The sequence below is a fragment of the Chrysochloris asiatica genome, unplaced genomic scaffold (assembly GCF_000296735.1).
Source record: "Chrysochloris asiatica unplaced genomic scaffold, ChrAsi1.0 scaffold00040, whole genome shotgun sequence".
Classification (NCBI taxonomy): domain Eukaryota; kingdom Metazoa; phylum Chordata; class Mammalia; order Afrosoricida; family Chrysochloridae; genus Chrysochloris; species Chrysochloris asiatica.
The window spans coordinates 14,888,389-14,915,357 of record NW_006408558.1 but is presented as its reverse complement, the minus strand read 5'-3'; the positions used below and the strand labels follow the sequence as shown (position 1 = coordinate 14,915,357).

The 26,969-nt window shown below is 53.0% G+C and overlaps 1 protein-coding gene across 2 annotated transcripts in view; it reads left to right on the top strand.

The window, feature by feature from the left end:
- PPFIA1 (protein tyrosine phosphatase, receptor type, f polypeptide (PTPRF), interacting protein (liprin), alpha 1) overlaps nucleotides 1-26,969 on the top strand; it is a 102,121-nt gene that overhangs the window by 63,179 nt on the left and 11,973 nt on the right. For both annotated transcript variants that reach the window (XM_006860819.1, XM_006860818.1), the window contains exons 11-23: nucleotides 1,205-1,267; nucleotides 2,287-2,366; nucleotides 4,508-4,643; nucleotides 6,371-6,594; nucleotides 8,282-8,498; nucleotides 12,504-12,631; nucleotides 13,683-13,855; nucleotides 14,323-14,416; nucleotides 16,249-16,330; nucleotides 16,439-16,639; nucleotides 23,085-23,260; nucleotides 23,356-23,453; nucleotides 25,064-25,239. In XM_006860819.1, the coding sequence (XP_006860881.1) occupies nucleotides 1,205-1,267; nucleotides 2,287-2,366; nucleotides 4,508-4,643; nucleotides 6,371-6,594; nucleotides 8,282-8,498; nucleotides 12,504-12,631; nucleotides 13,683-13,855; nucleotides 14,323-14,416; nucleotides 16,249-16,330; nucleotides 16,439-16,639; nucleotides 23,085-23,260; nucleotides 23,356-23,453; nucleotides 25,064-25,239 (1,848 nt within the window). The remainder of the gene's footprint in view (nucleotides 1-1,204; nucleotides 1,268-2,286; nucleotides 2,367-4,507; nucleotides 4,644-6,370; nucleotides 6,595-8,281; nucleotides 8,499-12,503; nucleotides 12,632-13,682; nucleotides 13,856-14,322; nucleotides 14,417-16,248; nucleotides 16,331-16,438; nucleotides 16,640-23,084; nucleotides 23,261-23,355; nucleotides 23,454-25,063; nucleotides 25,240-26,969) is intronic.

Genomic DNA, 26,969 nt, shown 5'->3' with positions numbered 1-26,969 from the left:
CTGGTTCCTTTATCTCAGAGCCCACGTGACACACACTGCTGACGTCACCACAGACCCCAGTGACTCTTGTCAGAACTGGTTCCTTTATCTCAGAACCCACGTGACACACACTGCTGACGTCACCACAGACCTCCGTGACTTGTCTGAGCTGGTTCATTTATCACAGAACCCACGTGACACACTGGTGACGTCACCACAGACCACGGTGACTCTTGTCTGATCTGGTTCCTTTATCTCAGAACCCACGTGACACTGCTGACATCACCACAGACCTCGTCACCACAGACCTCTGTGACTCTTGTCTGAGCTGATTACTTTATCTCAGAACCCACATGACACACCCTACTTAGATCGCCACAGACCCCAGTGACTGTTGTCTAAGTTGGTTCAATTATCTCACAACCCACGTGACATACACTGCTGACATCACCACAGACCTCCGTGACTCTTGTTTTCCTCATCCAGCAGCCAACTAAACTTCAAGTTGGAATACATTTCTGAGATTTGAATGCCCATGGAAACTCCGTTTCAGGTTTCCCGAGTGTTCAGTGAGCTGCAAGACTTAAGGTGAAAGTAGTTGACTGGCTGAGTCATTTCACCATGAAACAGATGCTCTGGTGGAACAGTTGTTTGAAGTCTGTGGTTTCAAGTCCACCGGCCAACCATGAGAGGAAGACGTGGCAGTCTGCTTCCTTATAGACCAACCAGAGCACAGCCTCTGGGTTGGTTCTGACAGAATATTACTGTTCCATAGAGTTTCCTAGGCTGTCATCTTCACGACGGAAGCCGATTGCCACAGAGCAATTAGTGGGTTCCAAAAAGCTGCTGACCTTTTGGTTAACAGTCCAGTGCTTGGCATATTGTATCCCAAGGGCTCATGACAGCCAGTGGAAACCCAGTGGCCCAGCTACAGGGTCTGTGTGATTTGGAATCAACAAAATGGCATCGGTTGTTTTTGATTTTGGTACCATGAGTGGGACATGTCTTAATTAGAACATTTAGAAGTAAATTTTATTTGGAGACGAGAAACGATATGTTGTTACTAGGACCTCGTCCCTACACCCTCCTCGGCTGTTTGGCTCTGCTATGGCCTGTCCCTGTTCTAGGGTAATTTACAAACCACCAAAAATCAGAAAGGCAACTTTGTCCTTTTACCAAGGGACATTTCTAAAGCATCGGCACTGACACCCTGTATCTCTTCCAGAATTCTCTGTTACGAGAAGTTGAAAGTGCAAAAAAGCAATTAGAAGAAACGCAACACGACAAGGTACTGCGGCTTTTCAAACGCTTCGGGAACTGAGTGACGTGTTTGTCACAAGTGTAATTCCTGGAGATGCTGGGGGGTGGGGGGGGCTTGCTCACACTTGCTACCCTTTGTACCGTGCTGATGTAAGATTTTTAGCGCCTTGGGTTTGTACATATGGCGCTGTACAATAAGCACTTGTTTGAATCGCAAGGTTGGTGGTTCAGACTCACCAGCTGCTCCTAGGAAACCCTTTACAGGACCACTGTGAGTCATAATCGACTCCACGGTGCTTAACGACAACAACAAGGTTTGTGTGAGGGACCTGTTTTATTCTGGATGTGTTATGGGAAAGTGGCAGGCGCCAGGTCTAGGGTTCCGAGTCCTGGGTTCATGAGAAGTGAAGCCGTTAGCACGAATCTTCATGTAGCAAAGCACAGTGCTGGCTCACAGGCTGTGACTTCAGGTGTCTAGAGGCCACACTGTAGGCGTGCAATGGAGCAGGTGAGACTTGTTTCTTTTAGCTCCAGCCTCTTCAGCGCATTATGCTTTCCTATAGCTCCAATAACAAAACAGCAATGAGCCGTGTGACTTCTTTCTCCTAATATGGAAATCTTTTGATGCCATAGAGTTTTCTGCATCCTAGTTTAGAGAGCACATCTCTAGAAGGTTCTGGTGACTAAATGCTCTCTATGTTTCACTCATTTTGCCATGAGCAGAAATCAGATCACACCTGCAAGTATAAGTGAATGCTGTTGATTTTGAGATGGTGTAAAACCCATGGGTAAGTGCGTCCAGTGGAAAGTGGGTGTTGTTTATACACACACACTGCAGAGACGCCCAGCTCCCCTCTACCAAAGCGTAGTATTTGTTGGGGTGTTCTCTGATCAGCGTGCAGCTCCTCGTCCTCTGTGGCTCACAAGAGCTGAATTGGGTGGTCTGCGTGCAGAAAGTGTTCCCAGGAACATGTGGTGTGATGACTGCTTTCGTGTGGTGCACATGACCAAGGTGGCTGCAAATATCTGTCGTTGGCTGTTTTGCAGGATCAGCTCGTAGTAAACATTGAAGCACTGAGGGCTGAACTAGACCAGATGAGACTGCGGGGTGCTCCACTTCACCACGGGTATGTGCATCTCCTCAGGGTCCTCAGGGCCTATCCTTGTAACACTTGGCCTGACTGCTCGTGGCTCAGCCTGTCCAGGAGGAGCAGACAGAAGGCGAGAGGGAGCCTTTGTCTGGAGGTGGAAGAGCGCCTCGTCTCTGCAGGCCTCAGGAGGCCCAGGGAGCAGAAAGTGGAGAATCAGCAATGACAATTTGGGTGTGTGGGCGGAGTAGGTGAGTGACAGTCACCCTCACAGGCTGGGGAGTCTGCCCAGGGAGGCGACCCAGCTCAGCTGTGAAGGCCTACCTTGACCGTCACGGACTCGTGGCCTGGAGTCCTGCGCACATTTGCCCACACAAGATTTTCCACGTGGGTGGGCTGCTGTAGGATTCGAGCAGGTGCCCAGCATGAAAAGCCCTCAGCTGCTGACTCACACTACGGGAGGCAGTTGTTTGCGTCACACCGTTAGTTTTTCTCCTTTGTGGACAAGTGTCATCGAGTGAGAGGTGAACTTGAGGAGACCTTGGTGAAGTGGTTGAATAGTGATCTTAGTCTGGTGTAGGAGAAAGTTCAGGGCCTGTACGACATCCATGCATGTACTCATTCGGGCTATTCTGAAGCTCTTGTGGCTGTCTGTGCTGAAAGCAAGAGGAGGACAGGGAAGTGGCAGGAGGGGGGTGACGAAGACAGAGTGGCTCGATTTTGTGACAAGGGACTAGTGTTGTTAGCCTGGCGGAAGCACCCGCTGCTCGCTCAGTGAGGTACAAGGAAGGAGGAGCGGAGAGGACGTGGGCGTGATGCATAGGTGTACACTGCGCTTGGGAGTTTTGGTCGCAAGGGGAGCAGAGAGATGGTGCCGTAAGCTCACAGTGCAGTCCAGTTATGGCAGAAAGATGTGTGAAGATGGGGCAGAGTACAAGCCTGAATTTCAGCCAGGGGTGCTGCTCCGGTAGCCCCAGGAGGCGGGAGCGGGTGGGCCTGGTGAGGAGAGGCAGGCCGGAGGCCCTGGTCACCAGGGTGGCTCAGGAGAAGGGCAGTGGAAAGAGGCAGGATGAAGTACGTTGCATGTCACAGAACTTTAAGAGGGAGGGACGCTCTCAGCTCGTTGTACGTGACTCCACGGTGAAGCAAGTTGTCTTGTTTTGTGACAGCCTCCATTGAGGAGGGAGAGAGGGGCGATAGATAAGTGGACGTCCACAGGTAGATGGGACCAGCTAGGGCAGGTAGAGGTGCGCAGGAGAAGGGAGCGACTCCAGCCTGGGGGCCCAAAATGGCTGGACAGGTTGTCACTCTTGGGAGGCCACAGGAACCCCCACACGCAACGTGATGGAACCCCAAATCCATCACACTAGAGACAGTGCTGAGAACAAACAAGACATTTCATTAGTGAAGAGGGGGATCTCTGACGGTCCAAGTGGAAACAGGTCTCTCACAACAATTAATAGAAAGCGTCACGAAGACCTTCTGTTCTTGTTCTTGGTGCACATGTACTTCCTGGTTGGACACAAAGTGGGTGGTAGGCTGTGTCTGCAGCTGGAGTGGGCTGGAGCACGGAGTCCTGCTTCACTGCACCGAACCCAACCAGCAGCGTTCCTGCCCTGGGGTCTGAGGCCTTCTTTCCTGGAGAACCAGGAGGGGTGCGTGGACCAAAAGTGCTGCAGGAGCAGGACTGAGGAGGGAAGGTGCCCGTGGCTGGGACTGAGTTGCTTCACCGCCACCAACAGGTCCCTACCTGGGCTCCTCCTCCAGGCGGCACACAGGTGTTCTCTAGAGTCAGCAACTCCAGATAGGAGGCCAGTCTGTGGCTCAGAGCGTGTCTGCAGTGGTCCCCATGGTGCCCCCAGCAGCCCCTTAGACGGCATTCCCAGCTGGTGGAACACGTAGAGGCAGAGCAGATTCCTGCGTTGTCCACTTGGGTTTCCTGGTCAGCCATTGACACTGTAAGGCCAATGTAGGACCAGGTGGCTCTCCATCCTCTTCTGCCCGGGCAGCTGTCAGTCCGCCCTGGGCTCTGGCCCGAGGAGACTGTATGGCTCCGTCAGCTAGGAGTGCAGAACTGCACCAGAAAATCCGTATTTACCAGATTGCTCTGTTCCAGCTTGGCTAATAACATGAATTTGCTCTCTTCCAATAACAGCCCTTCTTTTGTCTTCTCCTTTCAGCCGGCCGCACTTGGGCAGTGTCCCAGACTTCCGGTTCCCCGTGGCGGATAGCCACATGGATGGCTGCACCACAGGCTCGGTGCTGCGGCGCACCCAGAAAGGCCGCCTGGCTGCTCTGCGAGACGAGCCGTCCAAGGCAAGGGCTCCAGTCCTCGGGGGCCTTACTGCCCAAAGTGCACTTTCAGGGCATATTTTAAAACAACCATACAAAGAGCACCGTTGTGGCAGCAGCCATGTGAGGAGTCAGCTTCCCTCCAAACACTATGGAAAGCTGTTGGAGGGTTGCTCCGAGGCTCACAGTCTGACGAGCCTGAAAGGGCTGCATGGGAGGGAGTGTGCACTTCGGGAAAGGTGATTGGATCGTGGCTGTGCGGTCAGGTAGAGCCATTGAGTTTGGCTGATGGGTTGGGTGTGACGTGAAAAAGAATGAAGAGCCATGATAGCTTGGGCTTGAGACTGAGCCCCTGGAAGTTGGGGCTGGGGGAGTCTGCTATCTAAACTTAGGAAAACTGCAAGCTGGGGAGGCAGGCTTAGCTTTGACTGGGTCACAGCTGACATGCCTGCCAGGTGTTTGAGCACAGGTGGGTGTTCCAGTCTGGGCCCCAAGTGAGAAATTCAGGCTGGAAACCAAAGCTCAGGAGTCGTAAGCATATGGCTTATGCTTATCAGGCACCATATGGGTGCCTGGTTGTGGAAACAAGGTCCCAGATTGGGGCAGGTGGAAAGGGAGAGAGACTGGGCCAGTGAGGTCGGAGGAGACCAGGAGCCAGTGGGGTCTGGAGCCAAGGGATCTGGATGCTTCAGAGGATGGGAAGGGCAGAGAGCCTGAGCCTGGTGTTAGGCCAAGGAAGTGGTTAGCACCTGTAGTGGCGTGAAGTGGTCACTGCTTGTGGTGCCGTGGGGCCTGGGAGACTTCCGTGTGAAGTGGTCAGTGAGTGTGGTGCCATAGACTGTGGGAGATTTCCACAGCCGATCGTGCCGAAGGGCGCTCGGGGGGTCTGGGGGTGTGGGGGTTGGCAGGCTGTGGGCAGCTGTTTGGTGGCACTCAGTGGAGCTCAGAGGGGGAGTCTGTCTTCCCAAGGACAGGAGGGCAGGTGGAATGAGGTCCTGGCCCTCGTCGGTCATCCTTGGGCAGGGGGGCGGAGGGCAGATTGAGAGCCTCTCCTCTGAGCTGTGGAGCATGTCGTCCTCTGATAGTGAAGATAGGTAGGCTAGAAGAAGGGGAGCAGGCACGAACCCCCTGGAAGGAGAGCGGATTCTATAGCCCTCACACATGCAGTTTCTGTAGGAGCACACGAGGGCGCGTTAGTCTACGAACCTCATCAGGACATGGAGAGTTTCCTGTTTGCTGCCAGTTTTTGCCTTTTCAGTGCTTGTTAGTAGCAGCCTCAGAGAAGGAAGGCCTTTGAAGCTCAGAGTAGTTACATATTATTTGATGATATGTGTAAATGCTGCGGCTGTGCTTAGGTGCCATCGAGTCAGCTGCCACTCAGAGCAACCCCATGTGGAACAAAACGCAGCAGCCGGGTCCTCACAACCATTACTGTGTTTGACAACTCAACTGATGAAGATTTTGTGACTGTTCTTAAATTCCCCCTGAGTGTGGCTGTGGGTGGCGTATCTGTGTTTGCCTTGTGTCCACATGGAGACATTGAGGTTACACAGCAGGCTCACAGAAGCTTTATAGTCCTTCCCGCCATCAATAGCCGTTGCTTAGTAGTGTCACCAGCTTGTCACCATAGCCCATTTTTCCAGAATTTCTCAGACTTGCATGTAAGCCTTTAGGAAGTTTCTGGTAAACTTTGGTTCCCAGGGCTGGTGCTGCCTTTCCGTTTTGCGAAGACCTGGTTTTCTTGTGGGTAGGTACAGACACTCAACGAACAGGACTGGGAACGCGCCCAGCAAGCGAGTGTGCTGGCCAACGTCGCGCAGGCGTTTGAGAGTGACGTGGATGTGTCCGACGGGGAAGACGACAGGGATGCACTCTTCAGCTCAGTGGACCTCCTGTCGCCCAGTGGGCAGGCAGACGCCCAGACGCTGGCCATGATGCTTCAGGAACAGCTGGATGCCATCAACAAAGAGATCAGGTAGGTGGGGCCGCTCTCAGCACGCATACAAGGGAGAGAGGGCGAATGTCCTAAATCCTGAGCCGTGTACCCGCACATGATGCACATACCTGCCGAGCGTGGCATACGTGACTCACGTACAAGTCCAGTCCTTGAATTTTGTGTGACCATTCCAAGTCTGGACTCATCAGACTCAGCTATCATGGGCCTGGAGTGAGAGCCCCAGCGGGGAGCTCAGTGCCTTGAATGAGCGGTGAGAAGAGAGCATGCTGGGACAGAGGCCTTATTGGCAGGCGGACGCCCTGACCCAGAGCCCAGAGTCTGGAAGAGACTGAGAACTGGGTGTCTCGGAGTCTTTTTCCTCACATGACACTTGAGCTCTTTGCTTTAGAAAGCACGTCAGCCATTAAAGCGGGCAGTCCCTGAAGGGGAAGGCCAGAGGATGACGGGTGTCGCACTAGAGCCCAGCTAGTGCCATGGCCGTGTGCTCGGCAGGTCCCAGGTAGCTGACGTGGGCGGCTGGACTCTCCCCAGCTTGCTAGGGACCTTTGTGAGGGAGGAAAGGTGAGCGGGACACAGAGCTGTAGGTTTGAAGTGAACGCAGATAGATCCACTGCCTGAGTTTTTTGGCCTCACCCCTCCGACTTCTCATCTGCTGTCCTTAAACACATTTGAAAAGGGAGCCCTTGTCATTTTGAGAATATGCATGTTAGAACATAATCTACATGTATTTTTTAATGTTTACAAGTGTGTTGCTACTTAAAAGTGGTTTTTCCTTATGCAACAAGTTAAACTAGTGTAAATGGACGGTTAGGCTTCTTGTCCTGTCAGTAACAACAAAGCACCCGTAGGAGATGTAAGTAGAACTTTATGGGAAGGTTACCACTGGGTTCCAGAACTTAACTATTAGAATCGTTATGATCGGCGCAGTCATAATATTTAAACTGCTATGTCATCATTATGGTAGTTTCAAACTGCTGCACTTAACAACAGCATCATTAAGGAGCTCTGGTAGGGAAAGCACAGGACTGCTAACCATAAGGTCAGCAATTCAAACCCACCCACCAGTCCCCAGGAGAAAGGTGAAGCTGTCTATTCCTGTAAAGGCTTGTTGTTAAGTGCCTTCAATTCAGCCCTGACTCAGAGCATCCCTGTATGGTGTTTTCAAGGACTAGCTGGTGGGTTTGAACTGCTAACCTTGTGGTAAGCAGCCAGTGCTGATCGAACGGTGCCACCCCAGGACTCCAGCCCTGAGTCGGCATGGCTCGATGGCAGTGGCCTTGCGCTTGGTTTGGGGTGTGTCATCAATTACTCCTGGGGGAAAACTGTTCACACTTATGGCCCAGCCAGCCTGAGTCTGGAAAGCCAGGTGGGGCTCAAGGTATTTAAATTTAAAATGCTTAACCCAAAACCACCCCAGCCTTTTCATGTTGTCTCACGACTTGCACCCTTGGGTGAAGTCTTTGGTTGTGTTGAAGCTGAAGAGCTTGGTAGCCTTTGCTCGCTCTAGGTGATGGAAGTCTCTGGTGCTTAGGAAGGAGACTTCATGTACGTTGGTCTCCGCTCTCATCCAGGCTGGCTGGGATTTCCTTCGGGTTCAGAATCCTGGCGACACGTTGGGTGCTACACCAGGAACAGCAAGGGGGGCCAGGGTTCCAGGTCCCCGCAGGTGCGCAAGACTGACACACCTGTCGCTGCTTCATTGCAGGTTGATCCAGGAAGAGAAGGAAAGTGCTGAGCAGCGGGCTGAGGAGATCGAGAGCAGAGTCGGGAGTGGGAGTCTGAGTGACCTGGGTCGTTTCAGATCCATGAGCTCCATCCCCCCACACCCCGCTGCCTCCCCTCCAGGCAGTGGTCGCTCCACCCCAAGACGGATCCCCCAGAGTCCAGCCCGGGAGGTAGACCGGCTGGGCATCATGACCCTGGTAAGCACCTGCCACCCATCACTCAGCAAGTAGTGCGTTGCCAATTCCACTGAGATCCTGCCATGGCCAGTGAGTGTGACTGTGGGCCCTGTCAGCAGCCAGCAGGGGGAGTGTCTCTGGTCTCTGGAAATAGACAGGGAGTCCTGGTGCCGTCTGATTAAGCACTGCGCTGTGAACCAGAAGGTCGGTGGTTTGATCCACCAACAGCTGTAAAGGTGATAGCCCTGGAAACCCTCGGAATTGAGCCAGCAGCAGCCGGCTGGGTATTTGGTTTCCAGGAATAGATGGTCTGACAAGCGTAAAGGAGCACAGGGCAGGCCTGGTGTCACTGAGATGGTGCCCAGGAGGGGCGCCCCACCCGCGCTTGGCCCAGGTCCTCTGAGTACGCATTCAACCACGCGCCTCCTCCCAGCTGTGCACTGGGGTGGGGTGGGGGTCTCGGGTAGAGTGGCTTCATTTGTGGCTTTTGGTTTTGGTATTTTTTCTTCTGCTCAGACTTCGTTTCTCAGAACAAAAGATGGGGGGGTCGGGGAGGGGAGAGCGTCCATGTGCGGTGCTTGTGTCTGTCCAGTGGCTGCAGGCACAGGTACGTCGAAGCATTCTCCGGCTGTCTAGGCCCACTGTGGAGCAGCCGTGGGCTTCGTAGGTGAACTCTTTCCTGCTCAGAGCTCAGAGCCGCCCGCACAGCAGGGTTATGGAAGAAGCACACAGGCTGACTAGTCAGCCTTCTCGTTAGGTTGCTCGCATTCCCATGGCTCAGTCCGTTACTTGGAAATGCACAGCATAATGTCTGAGGCTAGTTTCCTTCTGTGGAAATACCTCCCGTGAATTGTGGATTTGTACCACCACCACCTGCTCGCTAGTAGGCTAGGTTTTGGTCTCCTGTATTTTTTGGGTTTGATACCGTTTATTTTTGAGACATTGTAGATCAAGTTCTAAGTGAGGATGTTACGTTAATGTCCAGTAAGTCGGTAAGTGACTAAGTACAGGTTTGTAACATTGTATAATAGGTACTCCAATCACATTCCCTCGGTAAGGTGGTTTTGTTTTTTAAAGTCTGACATGTTTATCATTTAGTAGTCGTGGTAGCGTAGTGGTTACAAGTCCGACTGGTAACCTCAAGGTCACTAGTTTGAAACCACCAGCTGTTCCCCGGGAGAATGATGAGGCTTTCTGCTCCTGTAAAGGTTTACAGCCTCAGAAACTCATGAGCCGGAACCGACTCCACAGCCCACCACTACCACCATGCTGCAGAGAGGTTTTCCCTAAAATAGACAATTCTTAGCACCCTTTGTTTATAGAGTGCCATGTTTTAATAAACAGTACATAGTAGGAACGGGTGTCTGTGGGGGAGGCCTACAGTCTTAGATTGATGTTACAGTTCACATGAGGGATGGGAAAATATTTACACTACGTTTCTAGATCTGATCTCACTGATGTCTAACCTGTCGTTCCCACTGTAATGTTTTGTGTGTGCCGATCACTACATTGTGAATATCTGGGTCCGCAGTAAATCTGGTCTCTCTCTCTCTCTCTCTCTCTGCATGCGTCTCTCAGCCTAGCGATTTAAGGAAGCACCGTAGAAAGGTAAACTGTTCTGTACCTAAGATACGTTTGTTTCTTCAGAATGTAATGAGAAGTGCAAATTCCCCAGGGGTCACACTGTGCTGTTAGAGAATAATGAATCATTGCAATTTTCCTGAAAATGTGTGATGATGGATGCTGGCGATTATCCGTTTTCAGAGAAAATTGGGACAAACTTAAGAATTTGCCTTGCTCTTGCTTTTTTGCCTTCTGTTGTAGACCCCTGGTGTGGTGTCATAGGGTAAGTACTCGACCTCTAGGTCTGTTTGAGCAGCAAGGTCGGTGGTTCAAACTCACCAGCCACTCCTCGGAAACCCTATACGGGATCGCTGTGAGTCAGAACTGACTCGATGGCACTTAACAACAGCATTGTGTGTCACTGAGAGCAGGTGTAGTTTTAAGTCTGAGACGTTATTAAAGCCAGAGCTATCACCTTTGGATTTGGAGAAGCCCCACTGTAGTCATCCTCTTCATCAAAGCTCGTGTTTATCCCTCTGACTGCAGGCCAGGCCGCAGCTGAGAGTGGCTCCTCACAGACATGCCGAGGCCACACAGCGAGCATGCAGCGCAGTGCGGCCAGGGCTCAGCACTCACAGGCTGCGTGTCGCTGCGTCACCTCCAGCCGCCTTAGAACTTCCCTGATGGGGGGCGGGGCCAGGCCCCTCCATTATTCAGGCCCCTGTTCTTGGAGGAAGCATGCTGCACAAGGCACAGGTCTGATTCGTGGCTGTTCCTTATGGGACCACAGTCCCTGCTGCCTCTCTCTACTTCCATCCTAGCCTGTCCCAGCCCAGCTCTGGTGTGTGAGTGACCAGGGCCCCCAGCTTGCTTGCTTGCCGGTTAAATGAAGGAGGTGACGGCATGCTTTCTCACGTGGCTGCCGTGAAGCGCCTCAGCTGGGCTGTGTTTCTTTAGAGGAAGCCATGTTCTGGGCCTGATATGTGGGTTGAACTGTGTGTGTGTGTGCATGGAGCGTCCAGCAGGGCTTCAGTATTAACTGACGCACCCCGACACGGCACCCCAGTTCCAGCAGAGGCCACCAGGACGTAGCCCAGCTTGGCGTGTGAGCGCTGGGCTGTGGCAGGTGGACAGAGCGCTGGTGGCTCTTTACAGCGTAGTCAGTGCACCTGACCCAGGGCCTGCCCCCTCCCCTGCTCCAAAATCCATCCCTGTGGAGCGTCATAGTCATCACTCCTGGCCACTAGAGTCTTTTCCTGTCAGATCGTTGCAATTCCAAAACAGGAGAGGAGACAATGTGTCTAGCTCTCGCTTAGACTGGAGTCTTACCGCACACAGCTCCACTGTGCATTGTACCTGCCGCTTATCCTGGCGCTGCGATCGGATTGATGGTCTCTGCAGGACCCTGTCAGGACCCCCTTAGAACCCCACTCAGTCTGCGCAGCTCACTTCCTGCCATCACACTTAGCACAGCCATGTTCCTTTACTGAAAGGGAGCCCGCCAGTGGACCGCAGTGCTGGGCTCCTCACAGCCGCGTGCCGCAAAACGTGCTTAAGCTGCAGATAGAGCATGTCGGTCCACAGCTCCCACCCTGAGTGGGTCAGGGACCTTCGCTCATTTCTTGTCGTCAACTCCAAAGTCTGAAGGGCTGCCAGAAAGGGTATTAGGTCCTGACTCAAGTACTTCTTTTTCCCAGACAAGACAATGTGGACCATTTGTCCCCAGAGGTGGTCGCCCCCTGTAGTAGTGTTTCTATTAAGGAGACCTTGGCGATCCTACGCCCTGACTCTCAACGGCACTTGTTGTTGTAAAGTGCCGTCGAGTTGGTTCTGACCCATAGCAACCCTGTATAGGGTTTTCGAGGAGTAGCTGGTGAGCTTGAACCGCCAACCTTGCAGTACAAACGGCTTTGCAGTCTGGTGCATTAACCCACAAGCGCCACACCAGGACTCCCTCGACGACACTTAGTAACAACAAAAAGTGGCACCTTGGTGTGATGCTATAAGATCAGCACTGGACTGAGAACCACAAGGCTGGTGGTTCAGCGGTTCAAATCCACCAGCTCCTCCTCAGAAACGCTGTACAGGGTTGCTATGGGTCGGAACTGACTCAGTGGCACATTGGCTAACTGAAAGGTTGGCACTTGAAGCCCACCAGCTGCGGTGTGCGCCCATCGAGGTGAGCACGTTCCAAACCCTGTGTTCCGTGGGGTCACTGAGTCAGAGCCGGCTCGTTGGCACCCCATAGCTGAAGGAGACTGTTCTCAGCTCTGAATTAGTGAGAGACCGAGGACGAGCGGGTCTTCAGGCACTTGTCATTCTGACGTGTCCTCAAGGCTCAGGACTCCAGGGGGGTGGTGCCGAGTACTGTGAGGGGCGGCCCAAGGCAGAGGAGAGGGAGGCAGCCCGGACCCAGGGCTCACTCACAGATCCTCACCTCACCCCTCTCCTCTCACCCCGCAGCTGCCAGCTTCCCGAGAAGAGGTACGAGACGACAAGACGACAATAAAATGTGAAACATCCCCACCCTCCTCCCCGCGATCACTCCGGCTGGACAGGCTACACACGGTCAGCCACGAGGACATCCGGAAGTAAGGAGCATGACCACCCCTGACCTGAGGGAGGTGTTCAGGGAGGATGGGCATGCACTGGCTCTGGGCAGCTGTCAGAACCTGTGTCAGGGGGCCAGGCGGTCAGAGAAGGCAGACTCCAGAGATGGAACCGTAATGTGGTCACGCTCTGCTAAAGGCAGAAACCTCTCAAGACCCATGGGTGTCCCTGTGTCAGCGAGTCTAGAGAAACCTTACTTCTTGACCGCATCGTGAGTCTGGCTGCTCTGGTGCTGGCCGGTCAGTGTCCCTGAGGTGGCTCTGTCACTAACATGCTGGCTCCCTGCGTGTGGGAGGCGGGTCAGCTGTACATGACGGGGAGCCCACCTGTCATCATCACCACACCCATTCCACAGAGAGGAAGACTGTGCTCCTCTGCTGGCGGCTCCACTGGCTGCGCAGGACAACGGGCTCTCCGGCTGAGGGAGCGCTGGCCGGGCACTGGGAGGTGCTGCTTCCCCTCAGCAGAGCCCATCGAGAGGGGGCTCCCCCACCCCGACCATGTTACCCTGTGCACACTGCATTCTGGGAGCAGATGTGCTAAGGGGACTTGGGCAGTGTGCTCTGCAGTTGGAAGAGCCATTATCAGAGCTGTGAGGTCCAAGGTCATGGGGCTGAGATGCTCCGAATACAAGACCGCACTGTTCTTTCATCTCAGGAACTTGGCAGTCCTGTTAAAGCCTACGCCATGAAGACGTTTTTTCAGTGTAGCTGTGAGATTCAATGTCTACCTCTAGTCATCTCCAGTTCCTTACAGCAGGCTCTGTAGGTGTTATGTCCCAGTGTACAATTAAAGTCTCAGAAATTATTGAAGGATGATTTGTTTACTGCAGTCGTCATTATTTTGTCAAAATAGGACGCAGAGATATAGAGACAAATGAAAGTTGCCAGTAGTCTTCAAACATCAAATAAGCTAGGATGCTGACTCTCAGAGAGCTGTAGTAACTAGACCAAAAAGCATGAGCACTTTGCCCCGACTCACAAATGAAGCTCAGCCGGGCGTGGTTGCGAGCTCACCATCTTCCACCCGCAGCTCCACAGGCTCCCAGGACGGCCCCGTGAGCAATCCCAGCAGTAGTAACAGTAGTCAGGACTCGCTCCACAAAGCTCCGAAGAAGAAGGGCATCAAGTCCTCCATCGGCCGCCTGTTTGGGAAGAAAGAGAAGGGCCGGCCCGGCCAGGCGGGCAGGGAAGCCCTGGGTCCAGGTAGGGTAGTCTCTCTATACTCCTCAGCAGCCCGGGTGGGCAGGGTGGGCGCTGGATGTGACCACTGCTCTCACGGGCGTCCTGCATGGGCACAGGCGGCACAGGTGTGGGGTCATGGTTGACAGGGTTCAGTGGCCCGGCCTTTCCTGTGGACAGAAAGTGTCTGTTTCCTGGGCAGATCTGTGCGGGGTGTATCTGGTCAGGAATAACCTGTAGACACACTGTTGGCCTTGCACAAGGAGCTCTGGTGGCCCGCCCACTCATGGCGACCCTGCCTGTCCTGTACCAGCTGCTCAACCGCTGCTGTGCTTGAGACCCTCGATGCCGCCCCTGTGTCGGTCCGTCTCGTTGGGGGTCTGCTGTTGTACTACTGACCCTCCACTTCAAACGTGTGTGACCAGAGTCTCCTGCCCACCTGCTCACCATGTTAACATGCTGGCGGTTTGGCCTCTTATCCTTCCTCGTAGCCGGAATTTCTGAAACCGAGAATTCATCTCCAGACGCCCTGGGACTCAGCAAATTAGGAGGCCAGGCAGAAAAAAATCGTAAACTTCAAAAAAAGTAAGCTGCTGCTTCTTTTCTCTCTTGTCTCCTTGTCTGTTTTCTTTCCATCATGTTGTCTTCTTCACAAGTCTGTTGATCTGTCGTGCCTGGCTGCGTGCGTGCGTGCGTGCGTGCGTGCGTGCGTGCGTGGCAGATGGGCCTGACCCCGAGGGAGATACTAACAGGAGATAACGCTGGTCGCTCAAGGCTGCGTCCTGGCTCTGGTGCCAACTCGCTTGGTAGCTTTGTCCCAGTTCCTTCTCACCTCTGAGCTTCAGTCTCCCTGTGTGCATGGTGGGGTCGTGGCAACACCCCCTTTCTGTGGTCTTGTGAGGAGCATGTGGAGCACATGTGAAGTGACAGGGCTTAACGTGCCCACAACATGCTATGTGGGCTGGGACAGAGCCGCACGTCCTGCTTGTCTGTGCAGTTCTGACGGCCGATGTGCCAGGCAGCACTGCTTTCTGCCCACCAGCCGTGGGGTCCCCACAGCACCCCCACTTCTCATTTGCTGGCATACAGATTCAGGGACCTCCCCGGGCCTCTCTCTGTGTCCTGCTGCCACCACGCCTTCTGAGAGCTTGAGGATTTGCTGAAACCACTCAGTACCCTGATAAGCATGGCTTCAGTAAAATAGAGATGGGCCCAAGTGGACATGTGCCGGTGCGCGGCCCCCCACCCGGAAGCCCATTGCTGGTCCTGACTGTTGGATCAGCCTCATTGTCCCCTGAGGTCAGCGCCTGGGGGTCAGTTACACAGTGCCTTGGGTGTGGCGTAGACAGCACCGGTAGGTACCTCCATAGTCAGGAAGCACCTGGGAGGTGTCCATCTCTCGGGAGACCTCGAGGCGTGAGCTGCAGTTCTGTGCGGCACGCAGCCATCGGAAGCTATGGGTCAGACCAGCCGTCTGTCCAGCTGGGCTCCTGCTCTTTCCCTCTGACATGCCACTTTCCCAAACACGGTGTCCTTCCTTCTACAGGGACTCTTGTTATCACTACCTTTATAAGTACACCTGTTAGCAGCCATGGTGAGAGTGCTGACGTGGACAAACCACACACTGCAACCTTGTACATAGTGCATGTTACTAGTGATGAGACGTGCGAAAGAAACGAGTGGTTTGTTGTAACTCAAATACGCCGTAGGTAAACACGAGTGAGGAGTGTTACCACATGAGCAAGTGGGTAAAATCGTCTTTAAGGATGTTCCTGCAGTACCATCCCAGTCTGAGCAGGTGAACCCACTGTCCTCCCCACGGGTGCCAGAGCCCCCTTGGGACCTGGCCTACCAACACTGGGCACAGCAGCTGCAGTGGGGACCCTCCCATTGAAGCACTAGGGGAGTGCATGCCGGGCTTCACTGAGCAAATGCCACTTGAACTGAACAGTCTCATGGAGACTTCCTGCGGCAGAGTGCAACTCTGCTCCAGGAGGTTTGTACGTGGCTGTCTTTTCAGAAGGCCTTTCTTCCCAAGTGCCTCTGGATGGATTTGAACGAGCAGCCTTACAGTTAGGAGCGTCACGTTAACCATTAGTGCTTCCCAGGGAGTCGAGTTAGTGTTAGAGCAGAGCACACTAGGGACCGCTCGTTCCTTCCTGCTGTGTTCCACCATCACTCCTGCTGAGAAGCCCTGTGCTTAAGAGGCTCTCAGACTGCCGGTGCACACCCATGAGTGACTCCCTTGGATTCCTGGTCAGCGTGGACGCACGCCAGGTGGATGGAGCTGGACACGGAGGAAGGGAGGGGACAGCATCCTCTCAGGCTGGGGGCCTTTCCAAAGAGATACTCGTGTTCCCCTGTGTTCACACATGCGTGCAGAAGTGAGGTGACATGTGGACTCTTCCTGTTTGCAGGCACGAATTGCTGGAGGAAGCGCGGAGACAGGGCTTACCGTTTGCACAGTGGGACGGGCCGACTGTCGTTGTGTGGCTGGAGGTATATCCTGGTGTTCCTACCTAGTCACACCCGTTAGATCATGAGTGTTGGTGCGCCCACTGCCCAGGCCAACTAACACTCTGGTCTTCGTCTCTCGCCTATCTCCAGCTCTGGGTGGGGATGCCAGCCTGGTACGTGGCCGCTTGCCGGGCGAACGTGAAGAGTGGGGCCATCATGTCGGCCCTGTCAGACACGGAGATCCAGCGCGAGATCGGCATCAGCAATCCCCTACACCGGCTGAAGCTGCGACTGGCCATCCAGGAGATCATGTCCCTGACCAGCCCGTCGGCCCCGCCCACATCCAGGACGGTAGGTGGTGGACATGCGTGTGTGCCTTCGGAGGGTGGGAAGGGAGTAGGGAACACTCCATGCACCCTGCATTCAGACTCAAGCCAGCCACTCCTGAGGCTCGCAGACGGCGCCTTCTTGGATGCTTTCCGAAAGCTTCCTTAGAACGTCCGGATGCGATAGCAGTGAGCAAACTTCCGGGTGAGGGCTTCCTGCAGAAGGACAAAGTTAGCACTCAAAAGTCCATGCTTTATACTGAAGCAGCTCACTGCCTGGTCACGATTGGTGCTGGACGGTCCGTTCACTGCCCTCGAGTGGGTTCCGACTCACGGCCACACCAGGTGTGCAGAGTAGAACAGCTCATAGAGTTTCCAAGGCTGTGCCCTCCAGAAACAGATTGCCAGGTTCTTTCTCACAGCACTTCTGCCACCCGGGGGCTCCTGACCTGGGGCTTGGGTTTTGCCCTGTACAGGTACGTGCTAAGCCAAGCATCTGACGGAGTAAACGAGCGCCCAGCTCTCTCTTGGGCCCTCTAGTCTGCCCTTCCCCAAAGGGACCACCCACTTGTAGCACTGTGGTCGGGGTTCCTGAGTGGGATCCAGAGGAGATGTCCTCTGAGCCTCCGTTCACCCACTGGGTGTGGGGCTCATCCACATGGAAGGACCCCTTACATGGCAGGACCCATGTGACTGTGGTGGGCGTACTGGTCAGAACAGCCAGCTTCTCTCTACCTCATTCCAGTTATGGTACAATTTTTTTTTAGTTTTTAAACTGGGAGGGGAAAAAAAGAACCAGTGAGACCCCCAGTGTTGTACTGTGTCTGACCTGAACTCCTGCAAGAGGGTCTCTGAGTTCAGAAAGTTAAAGGCTCTGAGAGTGCACCCATGGGCGCTGGGAGGAAGGAGCAGGCTGGCTCCCAAGCTCCTCCGAGCTGAGTCTTCTCTGGGGAGAAAGCAGACTCCCGACCGGACTGTTGAAGGCTCCCTATTGCTGCTCGTCTGTCGGTCTTTCCGTGACAGCACCACGGTAGTGGCCAGTAGGCCTTTGTCCTTCTTTAGGCTGATGGGTCTCTGCCTAGCCGGTTCCCTTCCCGCCCCAGTGGTCTCATGGACAGTGGTCCCGGAGGCACTGCAGCGGGAGAGGTGTCCCCACAGTTGGTACAAGCCAGCTCCTCTTGAGTGCCCGCCGTGGTGACTAAACTCTAAGCCCGGCTCACCCAGCACCAGGCAAGGCTCAGACCTCACCTGAGCTCTCCTGAGACGCCCGCAGCAGACGGCCAGGTGGCTCTAGTCACCAGGGTTACCATAATGCCCAGCGAGATTTTTGTTCTTTGTCGTTGTGCTTTGGGTGGGCAAAAACACTCTGAGCAGTTACTTGAGACTTGTTTTTAATTTCAGAAGAGAAAGTGTACTTTCTTCCTTTAATTTCTGACGTGTCTCTGTTGGGAAGATGGGGGTGGGGAGGGGGCAGGGGTTAGCTCTGGACCTGAGGGACCGGGAGAGAGGGGGGTAAGCTCTAGAAGTCCTATGGTGGGGACAGTGCAGGGATATGGGAGGGGAGGGGGCTCGAAAACTCCTGTGTTGACAATACAGTGACCATGTGGGGGAGGGGGGTATTGGACAGTGACCTTGGGGGGGATTGTGGTGTTGGACAGTGACAGGGGGGCGGGCTGTGGTATCAGGACAGTGACCATGGGTGGGGGGCTATGGTGCGTGGAGCCGAGCTCAAGGACTCCCTGGTGCTGGCCGCACACAGTGCCCATGGGGAGGGATGAGCGCTAGCCCTGATGTGATGCTATCAGTACAGTGGTGATGTAGGGAGGAGAGCGCGTGACCTGGGGGTGGGGGGGTGCATAGGCTCTGGCACTTATCCTGTGATAGTGATGGTCCAGTGACCCTGGGGGGCGCTGATACAGTCTGTGTGTGTTGTGTGTGTGGTGAGGTGCTGCGGGGGTGTGAACACTGAAGTGAAACGCTGTACCCTCCCTCCCCCCCCACCTCATGTATCTGCCACCTTTCCTCTCTCTCACTGCTCCCTCGGCCTGGACTGGACGGTCACCTGGGTCCTCATAGACCACAGGAAATGTCTGGTTAACACACGAGGAGATGGAAACGCTGGCGGCCACGCCTCAAACGGTTAGTCTGGGCTCTCAGCACCCTCCTCACCCACCCACATGTGGGTGCTCTGCCTTGGGGTTGGGAGAAGAACAGAGTTCAGGAACAGTGTCCCCTAAGGGCTGGTGTGGACGCGCGTGCGTCCTTCATGGCAGTCGAGCTGGCCTGCAGTGTGCTCGCTCGTAGAGCAGACATAGCCGAGCTATTCTTCAGGAGGGACGGTGCAGCCCAGTGCCGCCATCCACGGGGTGCCTGCACCCAAGTCTGCTCCTTGCATGAGGAATGGGGAGTGTTGTTGGCATGCATTTTGCATGACGCTTTGTTTTGTGCGTGTTTGTTATTTTAAGTGGTTTACTCAGGTAAGCTGCACCCCCACTGCAGACCTCTTAACTGCTAACTTCCCACCTTCACGGATACTAACAGCTGTGTTCTTTTGCATCCCTAACCACGTAACGTCAGGACGATGCGGAGGGCAGCTGGGCTCAGGTTGGAGACTTTCTATTACCTTCACTAAATGTACTAGACGTAGTGGCTTGAGGAGTCCTACTGACCTGTGCAACCCTTGCCCTTCCCCCTGGTGGGCGTTTCCAGAGCCTGGGAAGGAGTTGAGAGCAGGAATGCAAAGAGTGCGTCTCATGGACAATTTTGAACGTTTGCTTAGTGTGGCTCTGCTTGGAGGATGATGTTACAGAGTCTCGCTCCTGACGTGACACTCCCTGCCCTGCCGGAGGGGACTTCAGTGACAAGGCCCGCTGACAGGAAAACCATGGCTGATACATTTCTGAGCAGAGACACTGGCCTTGTGGGTGTCTCACTAATGGGGACTCTTTATAACAAATTCTCCGAAACTCAGTCTCTTCCTGCTTGATGGACACGTGGTTTCTCAGCTCCCCAAGTCTTCATTCGCAAGACGCTGTGCCCCGCCTTCCGGCACCCCTGACACATTGCCAGCTATAGGAGGGCCCAGTAATGGCCTCACATGCGTGCCCACAGCCACAGACGTGGGCCAAGCCTCGGCAGGCGATGCTTCTCCAGGCTCGCACTGATGGCCGGTGCGCTCTGACCGCAGAAGATTAATCATGCATCCGAAAGACACCCCCACTTTCAGTTGGTTTTCCTGGTTGATAGCTGAAAACTCTTTGTTTCTCAGTTTTTACCTCTAAAGTATCCTGTTGTTGTTGAGCTGAGTCCTACTCACAGCGAGCCCACAGGACAGAGCAGGAGTGCCCATAGGCTGCCCAGGCCATCTCTGGGGGAGCACAGCTGGTGGGTCAGCATCCGAGTGCTTAACACTGAGCCCCTGAAGGACAGCCGCTGTGACCTTTCTAGCAGAAGAGTCAGGTGCCTGTCAGCATTCCGTGGGGCCCGCTCCTGCTGACTTGGTCGTCTCTGCCGCCTCTCCAGGCCAGTGGCTGCGTGCCCCAGAGAGATGGCGGTCCCGGCTGTCCTAGGGAGCAGCTCTGTGTGCGCAGGCCCGCTCATTGGGAGTCACCATCCGCTCCGTGGCAGTGGGGTGGCCTTCTGAGGGTTAGTGGCCATGGACTGTGTTGGGCCTGTTCTGGCCGCTGGTCACACACGCTGCACCAGGACAGCTGGGACCACGCTCACAGTCACACAGCTGGAACTGGGGACTACCTTCTCAGTGATGGGAACAGATACTGTTGCAACAGGCACCCCTGCTAGCCCCCGAGGCCCCCATGGTAGCCCAGGAGAATGGTGGGTCTCCTGAGGCGGAACCTTATCAGCTACCCGTGGCAAGCGTATACTTACTGAAACACAAGTGAACGTGGTCTGCTTCCATGGAATTCTCTAGACTGTTTCTTTGCTTTTTGTGCTCTTTTAAGAACACGTAGCGAGCAAGAAAACAGTACCAGATACTCAACACTGGAAGTATCGAGTGAAGCATGCAGTAGCAACCCGACCATGGTGATATCATTGGGTATCTGGACAGTGACTCAGAGCGGTTTGTTTTCTTGGCCTGGTAGGTTCGAGAAAATCGGGACCGTTTTGTTTTGTTAGACTTGGAGCATCTTGTGGGAGTTGGAACAAAATAACCATCAGTTACATGGCGGTTGTCACTGCAAACCGCATGTAGCGGTCGGTGAGAGTTACTGTTTCCAGGAACCCCGAAACGTGACTACAAAATTTTGGGGAATGCAGCTGAGCCTGCCTCAGCTGAAGAACGCCAGGCACCTTTCTCTGATGTGTGTGTCCTTTTTCAGTGGACAAATCATGTTAAAATTATGTTACTGATATTCTCTTAATGATGTCACGTTTTAGGACACTCTCATAAATGGTTGTTCAGTTTCCAGTTGTGCGTTGTGTGGGGGAGGACAGCTCCATTTTGTGTATTGGCTTTGTATCCATCACTAGTTTGAAGGACTCTTTTGTAGATCCATTTCCTGCGCAGGTGAACTTGGCTGGCTTCTTTTCCGATTCATGGGCCTCGTTCTGGTTTGTCTGGTGCCTCTGGTGAGGATGGACATCCTTTCCTTGTGCCTGGCCTTCTGGAGGGCAGCAGTGAGCAGCCTGACCCCCCAGTGGGTGGTGCCAGCTCTGGGCAGACACCCTTGCTCAGGTTGAAGCAGCTTCCTTCATCCCCAGCTGCCTCAGAGCCCTGTGAGTGTCTCCAGTGCTTTTACTGTATCTTTCTGGGATGATCATCTGGGTGTCAGTGGGGTGACTTGCATCCATTTCCAGACGTTGAACCACCTGGACTTTGTGGAATAAACCCCACAGAGTTTGTTGGTTTCCTTGGCTAATAATTGGTTAAAAGTTTTTGTGTCTGTGCCCTTGGGGGATACTGGTGTGTCCTTTTCTTATCTTTGTCTGGTTTTGGTATCAAAGCAATCGCTAAGACAACCGTCTGGGGTGTTTTTTGTGTGGCTAGATTTTTAAGTACAAATTCCAGTCTGAGAGATACAAGGTAATTTGTGTTATCTGCTTTTGAGCATGTGAGCCTTGGAAGTCCATGTCCGTCACGGAGTTTGTCCATTTCAGCATAGTGGTTTGAAGCGTTTTTACATGTTCCCTTTTTATCCGCTCAGGGCTTGTTCATTCTGGACAGAGGAGATTTGATCGTTTGTGTCTTGTCTTTTGTCTTGAGTAAACTGCTGCGGCCAGCGGGTCTGTCAGGGTAGTGATAGCTCCCCTTTCATTCCGGGTTGGCAGGACTGGGTCCTTTGTGTTCTGTCTTTTCTCTGGAGTAGACTGACTACAGGTCTGCCAGTGTGCTGATAGTTACCGAGAACCAGATTTTCATTGATTATTCTCTAAGGTTTGCTCTGCTTTGCTGACTTTCCTGGTGTCTTGCTTTCTTTAGCCTAGCTTTGAATTTCATTTGACCTTTTTCTTATTTTTTAAGGTAGAATCTTAACTTGTAGATGTGGGCCTTTTGTTCATTTCTAATGTTAATAAGCATTTAATGTTATAAATTACCCTCAAAACACTGCTGGTGCAGCGTCCCATGCATGGTAGATGTATTGTGTTGTCCCTTCCATTCAGCTGAACTATTTTGCAGTTTCCTTGTAACTTCTGACTACTGGGGCACTTTGGGGCTACCTTTAAGTTGATGACTCCTAGTTTAATGCTTCCGGGACCAGAGCATATCCTTTGCGTGGTTTCTATCCCTGGATGTACTGAGATTCGTGGGTCTCTGTGAATGGACGTCCCTGTTCACCTGGAGCCAAGGGAGCTCTAAGTGCCAGTTGGGTCAGTTTGGTTGACAGGAACGTCCATCTTCTGGAGCAGCTGGCTTGTCCAGTCGTCCCCCAGCAGAGGGGTTACCCCGCAGCAGTCTACTTTAGCTCTCGGTTCTCTCAGTTGTTGTTTGGTGTATCTCTGTTTTCAGACTTTTTTCATTCCTTTCCTGACTTTGAAATTCATCGCTATTTTGTCTAGGGCATTTGCGGGATGGGGGCGTATTTGCATGAGAAACCAGCCAGAGATGTTTCTCCTGAGCGGATGGATGTAAGCAGTGCTGCTCCTTCAAACTTGTTCATGAGCCGTGCTCACTCTTTGTTATGTTGCTATAACAGAAACTCTTTCAAAAGAAGTCTGTAATCGCTCATAGTCCTTGTGGTTTGGTAAATCCGTTCAATTTAAAAGCACCAATGAGTCTTAGATGTTAGTGGTTTGCTTCCTTTTTGTTTAAAATTTTACTGACATTGAAAAGCTAGCAAATATCGGATCAGGTTATTTTGGATGAAAAAGAACAAAGTGGTTGCCAGTCAGTCAGCCTTGGAGAACATGCAGTAGATGAAACATCCAGTGTAAAGATGCCCAAAGCTGCCCCTGTGACCACTGCCAGGGGCATTTGCCCAAGAGTAATCTTCCCTGTTTCTTGCAAACAGACGCTGGCATATGGGGACATGAACCACGAGTGGATCGGTAACGAGTGGCTGCCCAGCCTGGGCCTGCCACAGTATCGCAGCTACTTCATGGAGTGCCTTGTGGACGCCAGGATGCTGGACCACCTGACCAAGAAGGACCTGCGGGGCCAGCTGAAGATGGTGGACAGCTTTCACAGGTAGATGGACTCACGTTCTGTCCTCCTGACCAACATCAAGGATGTCTAACTGCCCCGTCTCTGAAGAAGCTTTCTATTTATTTGTGTTTAAACAGAAACAGTTTCCAGTGTGGAATCATGTGCCTGCGCAGGCTCAATTACGACCGGAAAGAACTGGAAAGGAAAAGGGAAGAAAGCCAGAACCAAGTCAAAGGCCAGTATCTTCTGTTCCGTTGGCTGAGCGCACGCCTGCTTCCCAGAGGCCAGGGCCCTCCGCCACTTCCCCCTCCCACCAAGTGTGGAGAGCACAGGACGGGGCCAGGCAACGTGAGCTGACGCCCTCAGTCTGCAGTTGAAGCGTCTCTAGCGGAGCCTTCTCCCCAGGACGTCACAAGGCCTTGTGGTTGTGTGGGGCTGTTCTCACAGAGGGTCCTGCTGCCCGCTCTCCCGTGATGGGGCCTGGGTGGGGAGCGGGGCTTCAGCAGAAAGGCAGGGAGAGGTGTTTCAGTCAGAAAACAAGGTCGGGGGTGGGTAAGTCAAAAAGTGTTGCTATTGGGGTTCCAGCTCATACACAGCTTGTTTCAACACATACGGTTCACTGGATGGCTGCCAGCAAGTTGTCAGGAAGACACCTTGTGTGTGTCACTGGGGGCCATCAGAGAGAAGGTGCAGTCAGGGTAGTGGCTTCCGAGGGGCTCTGCTGGGCCACTTCAGTTCAAGACACAGAGGTCAGCTCGGGAGGTTACGGCTCCCAAGCAAGTCGTCTTGATAGATTTCCTCAAAGGACACAGGAAGCTTTCAGAAAATGGAAAACGCTGCATCGGTGAGAAAAGGTCAGGAGAATGGTGCTGAGGAATTTCCCCGTGCCAGCGGTGGGCTACCCCGTGAGAGTTTCATTGGGAAGCCTGACCCCATCCGCCCTACCACCTTGGTCTCACGCCTTCAGACTTCTTTGTTCCCAAACTCAAGGAACATGGAAAAGAGGCATGATTTTGAGGCCTTCAATGATGCGAAACTGCGGTTCTGATGTAAATTGAAGGGCGCAGACTTCTCTGGGGAGTGGAAGGGGGCTGCGGTTTAGAGTCGTGCAAGCACTGGCTTCAGAGGCAGTCAGCCTAGAAAGGGTTCTGTGATGCCATAGCAGTACTGTCTGACATCTATGTACAACACGTGTCCTGTTACACAGAAAAGAGCACTAGAGGCGAACTGTGGTTCTGTCCGTTTCTACTTGATGAAAGCCATGTTTGCAAGTGATCGGTGATCATTTGTATGTATGTTTACGAAGTGACTGATTTTAGATCTCTAAGATAGCAAATTTCATAAGCTACTAACTTACATGAGTTGTTGTTGTTGTGAAGTGCTGTCAAGTCAGTTCCGACCCAGAGCAACCCTGTGTAGGGTTTCTGAGGAGCAGCTGGTGAGTTTGAACCACCAGCCTTGCAGTTCAAACAGCTTTTCAGTCTGGAGCATTAACCCAGGGCGCCACACCAGACTCCTTATATGATGGAGAATATCAAAGTGAGAAAGGTAGAGGTGGGCTTCCAGATGGAGAGTGGGCATGGAGTTGACTCGCTCAGCACCCAGATGTGAAAAAGGTGCTGGTAGATTCTCAGCTTCTCAGCTGTCCCTGGGTCCTTCTCATTTCCTCTTGTCTAGAAGCAAAATTTCCCTACTGACACCACCCCTCTTGGGTTCCCTTGAAGTGTCAGATCTGATGGAAGGGTCCCATGGGGCTGGGGGAAGGCCTGGACCAGGGTGGGATCCTCTTCCCGCGGGCAGGGGCAGCTCTGTGATGCTTCTTACCATCACTGTCTTCTCCCACAGACGTACTTGTCTGGAGCAACGATCGCGTGATCCGCTGGATCCTGTCCATCGGTCTCAAAGAATATGCAAACAACCTCCTAGAGAGCGGCGTGCATGGCGCACTTGTGGCCTTAGATGAAACCTTTGACTTCAGCGCACTGGCCCTGTTGCTGCAGATTCCCACACAGAACACACAGGTAAACCCAGAGCCCTGCACCTCTGCCCTGCCCGAGATCGCATACCAACCTGTCATTACTTGTTTGAATGGAGAGAAAACATCACAAAAAGTTTCTAGTCATACCCGCTCTGTAAAAGGATGGTTCAAACACTGCCTTCTTTGTCCTCTTATCATTTCCTGTTGCAAACATGACAGTCTTGAAAGGAACAAAACAAGGAACACCTTTAACCCCAGTGCAGGTGCTTGGACAAGGACCTGCTACGGGAGGGCCCAGGTGAGGAGCAGGAGATCAGTGGTTCCTGGTTGTTACAAGCTCTGTAGGTGGCTGTGTCCCACCACTCCACCGCCCCTCCCAGCAGTGGTGAGCGCATTGCGAGCTATGTGGTGGCTCCCAAGAGTGTGGGGCAAAGACTAGTTGAGGTGTGCTAACATGCTTCAGGTCAGGTAGCTTGATGGCAGAGTAGGCAGACACGTGAGTACACCCTCTGCACCAAGGCCCAAGTAGAAGACGTGAGTGGTGGTCCGGGAACAGTGGGCTTCACAGGACACGACCGACGGGGGACTGAGGGCGGGATGAGAGAGGAAGCTGCACTGGAGGGCAGGCCGGCGGGCCTGGGCCGACGCAGACATCTTGAGCTTTGGCCGGTTGGTTTGTTGGTCGATACGGCGAACTGCAGGCGAGGCCTCATTCTAGAAGTTGATGGCGAAGGAGGCGTGGTGCTCCCTGTTCCTCATGCCAGCTGGGGGTGTAGCCAGTCTGCACACTCACCCACGCAGCTCACTCTTCTGCCTCTGCCCCGCCCGGGGCTGGGCATCAGGCACACCGTCACCTACTCTGGACGCTAGTTAGATATTTCTTGCTGTTGTTTGGTTTTGGTAGACAGTATTTGCACCCATCCAGCCCACCCGCATCTGTACCTCCCTCCTATGGCTCCACGCACTGAGGATGCCCCACCACCCAGTCCTGAATCCCCCGTCAACCATCGTCAGCTACCAGCAGCAGACCCAGCTGCCTGCAACTACGCTAGACAGACAGCGAGCACCGTACAGTCATCAGTTAAATATAAATCCTGGGGTACCACAGTGTCTTGGAGACAATAGTCAGTTTCATCTTACATGAAGAAACAAGACAGAACACCTCAAACAAGTAACCAAAATACAGTCAGAAAACATAATACCAGAAATGGGTGTCCCGAATAACAAATGGTATCTAGGGCCCGACATCAGATGGAGAGAATGATAGAGAAGCCTGTACATGAAATCGGGAAACACACAGGCAACGTTGTAGACGAATTCAGGAAAACCCTAAACAGATGGACAAAATGAAAAATCGTCAACCATACAAAAACAGCAAGTAGAAAGCAAGAAGATTCATATAAGACTTCAGAAGTAGATAATACATTGAAAGGGAAAAGAAATTATTTGAATCAGTGGACTCAGTAAATTAAGGAGCTTGAAGACACGGCTCTCAGTGCTCATCTGTTAGAGGAAAACCCCCCAAAAAAGGAATAAAAACGTCCAAGGGAAATCTAAGGTTTATGTGGGACACTATCAAGAGGATAGTGTGTAATTGGAATTCCAGAACAGGGGGAGACAAATTTTTTTTAAAAAACAGAATATTGTCTAAGAGTTGTTGAAAGAAAACTTCCCTAATATCATGAAAGATGAGAAGATATGCATTCAAGAAGGTAAATGAGCTCCAGACAAGATAGACCCCAAAAGAAGAATCACCAAGACATAAATAACTTC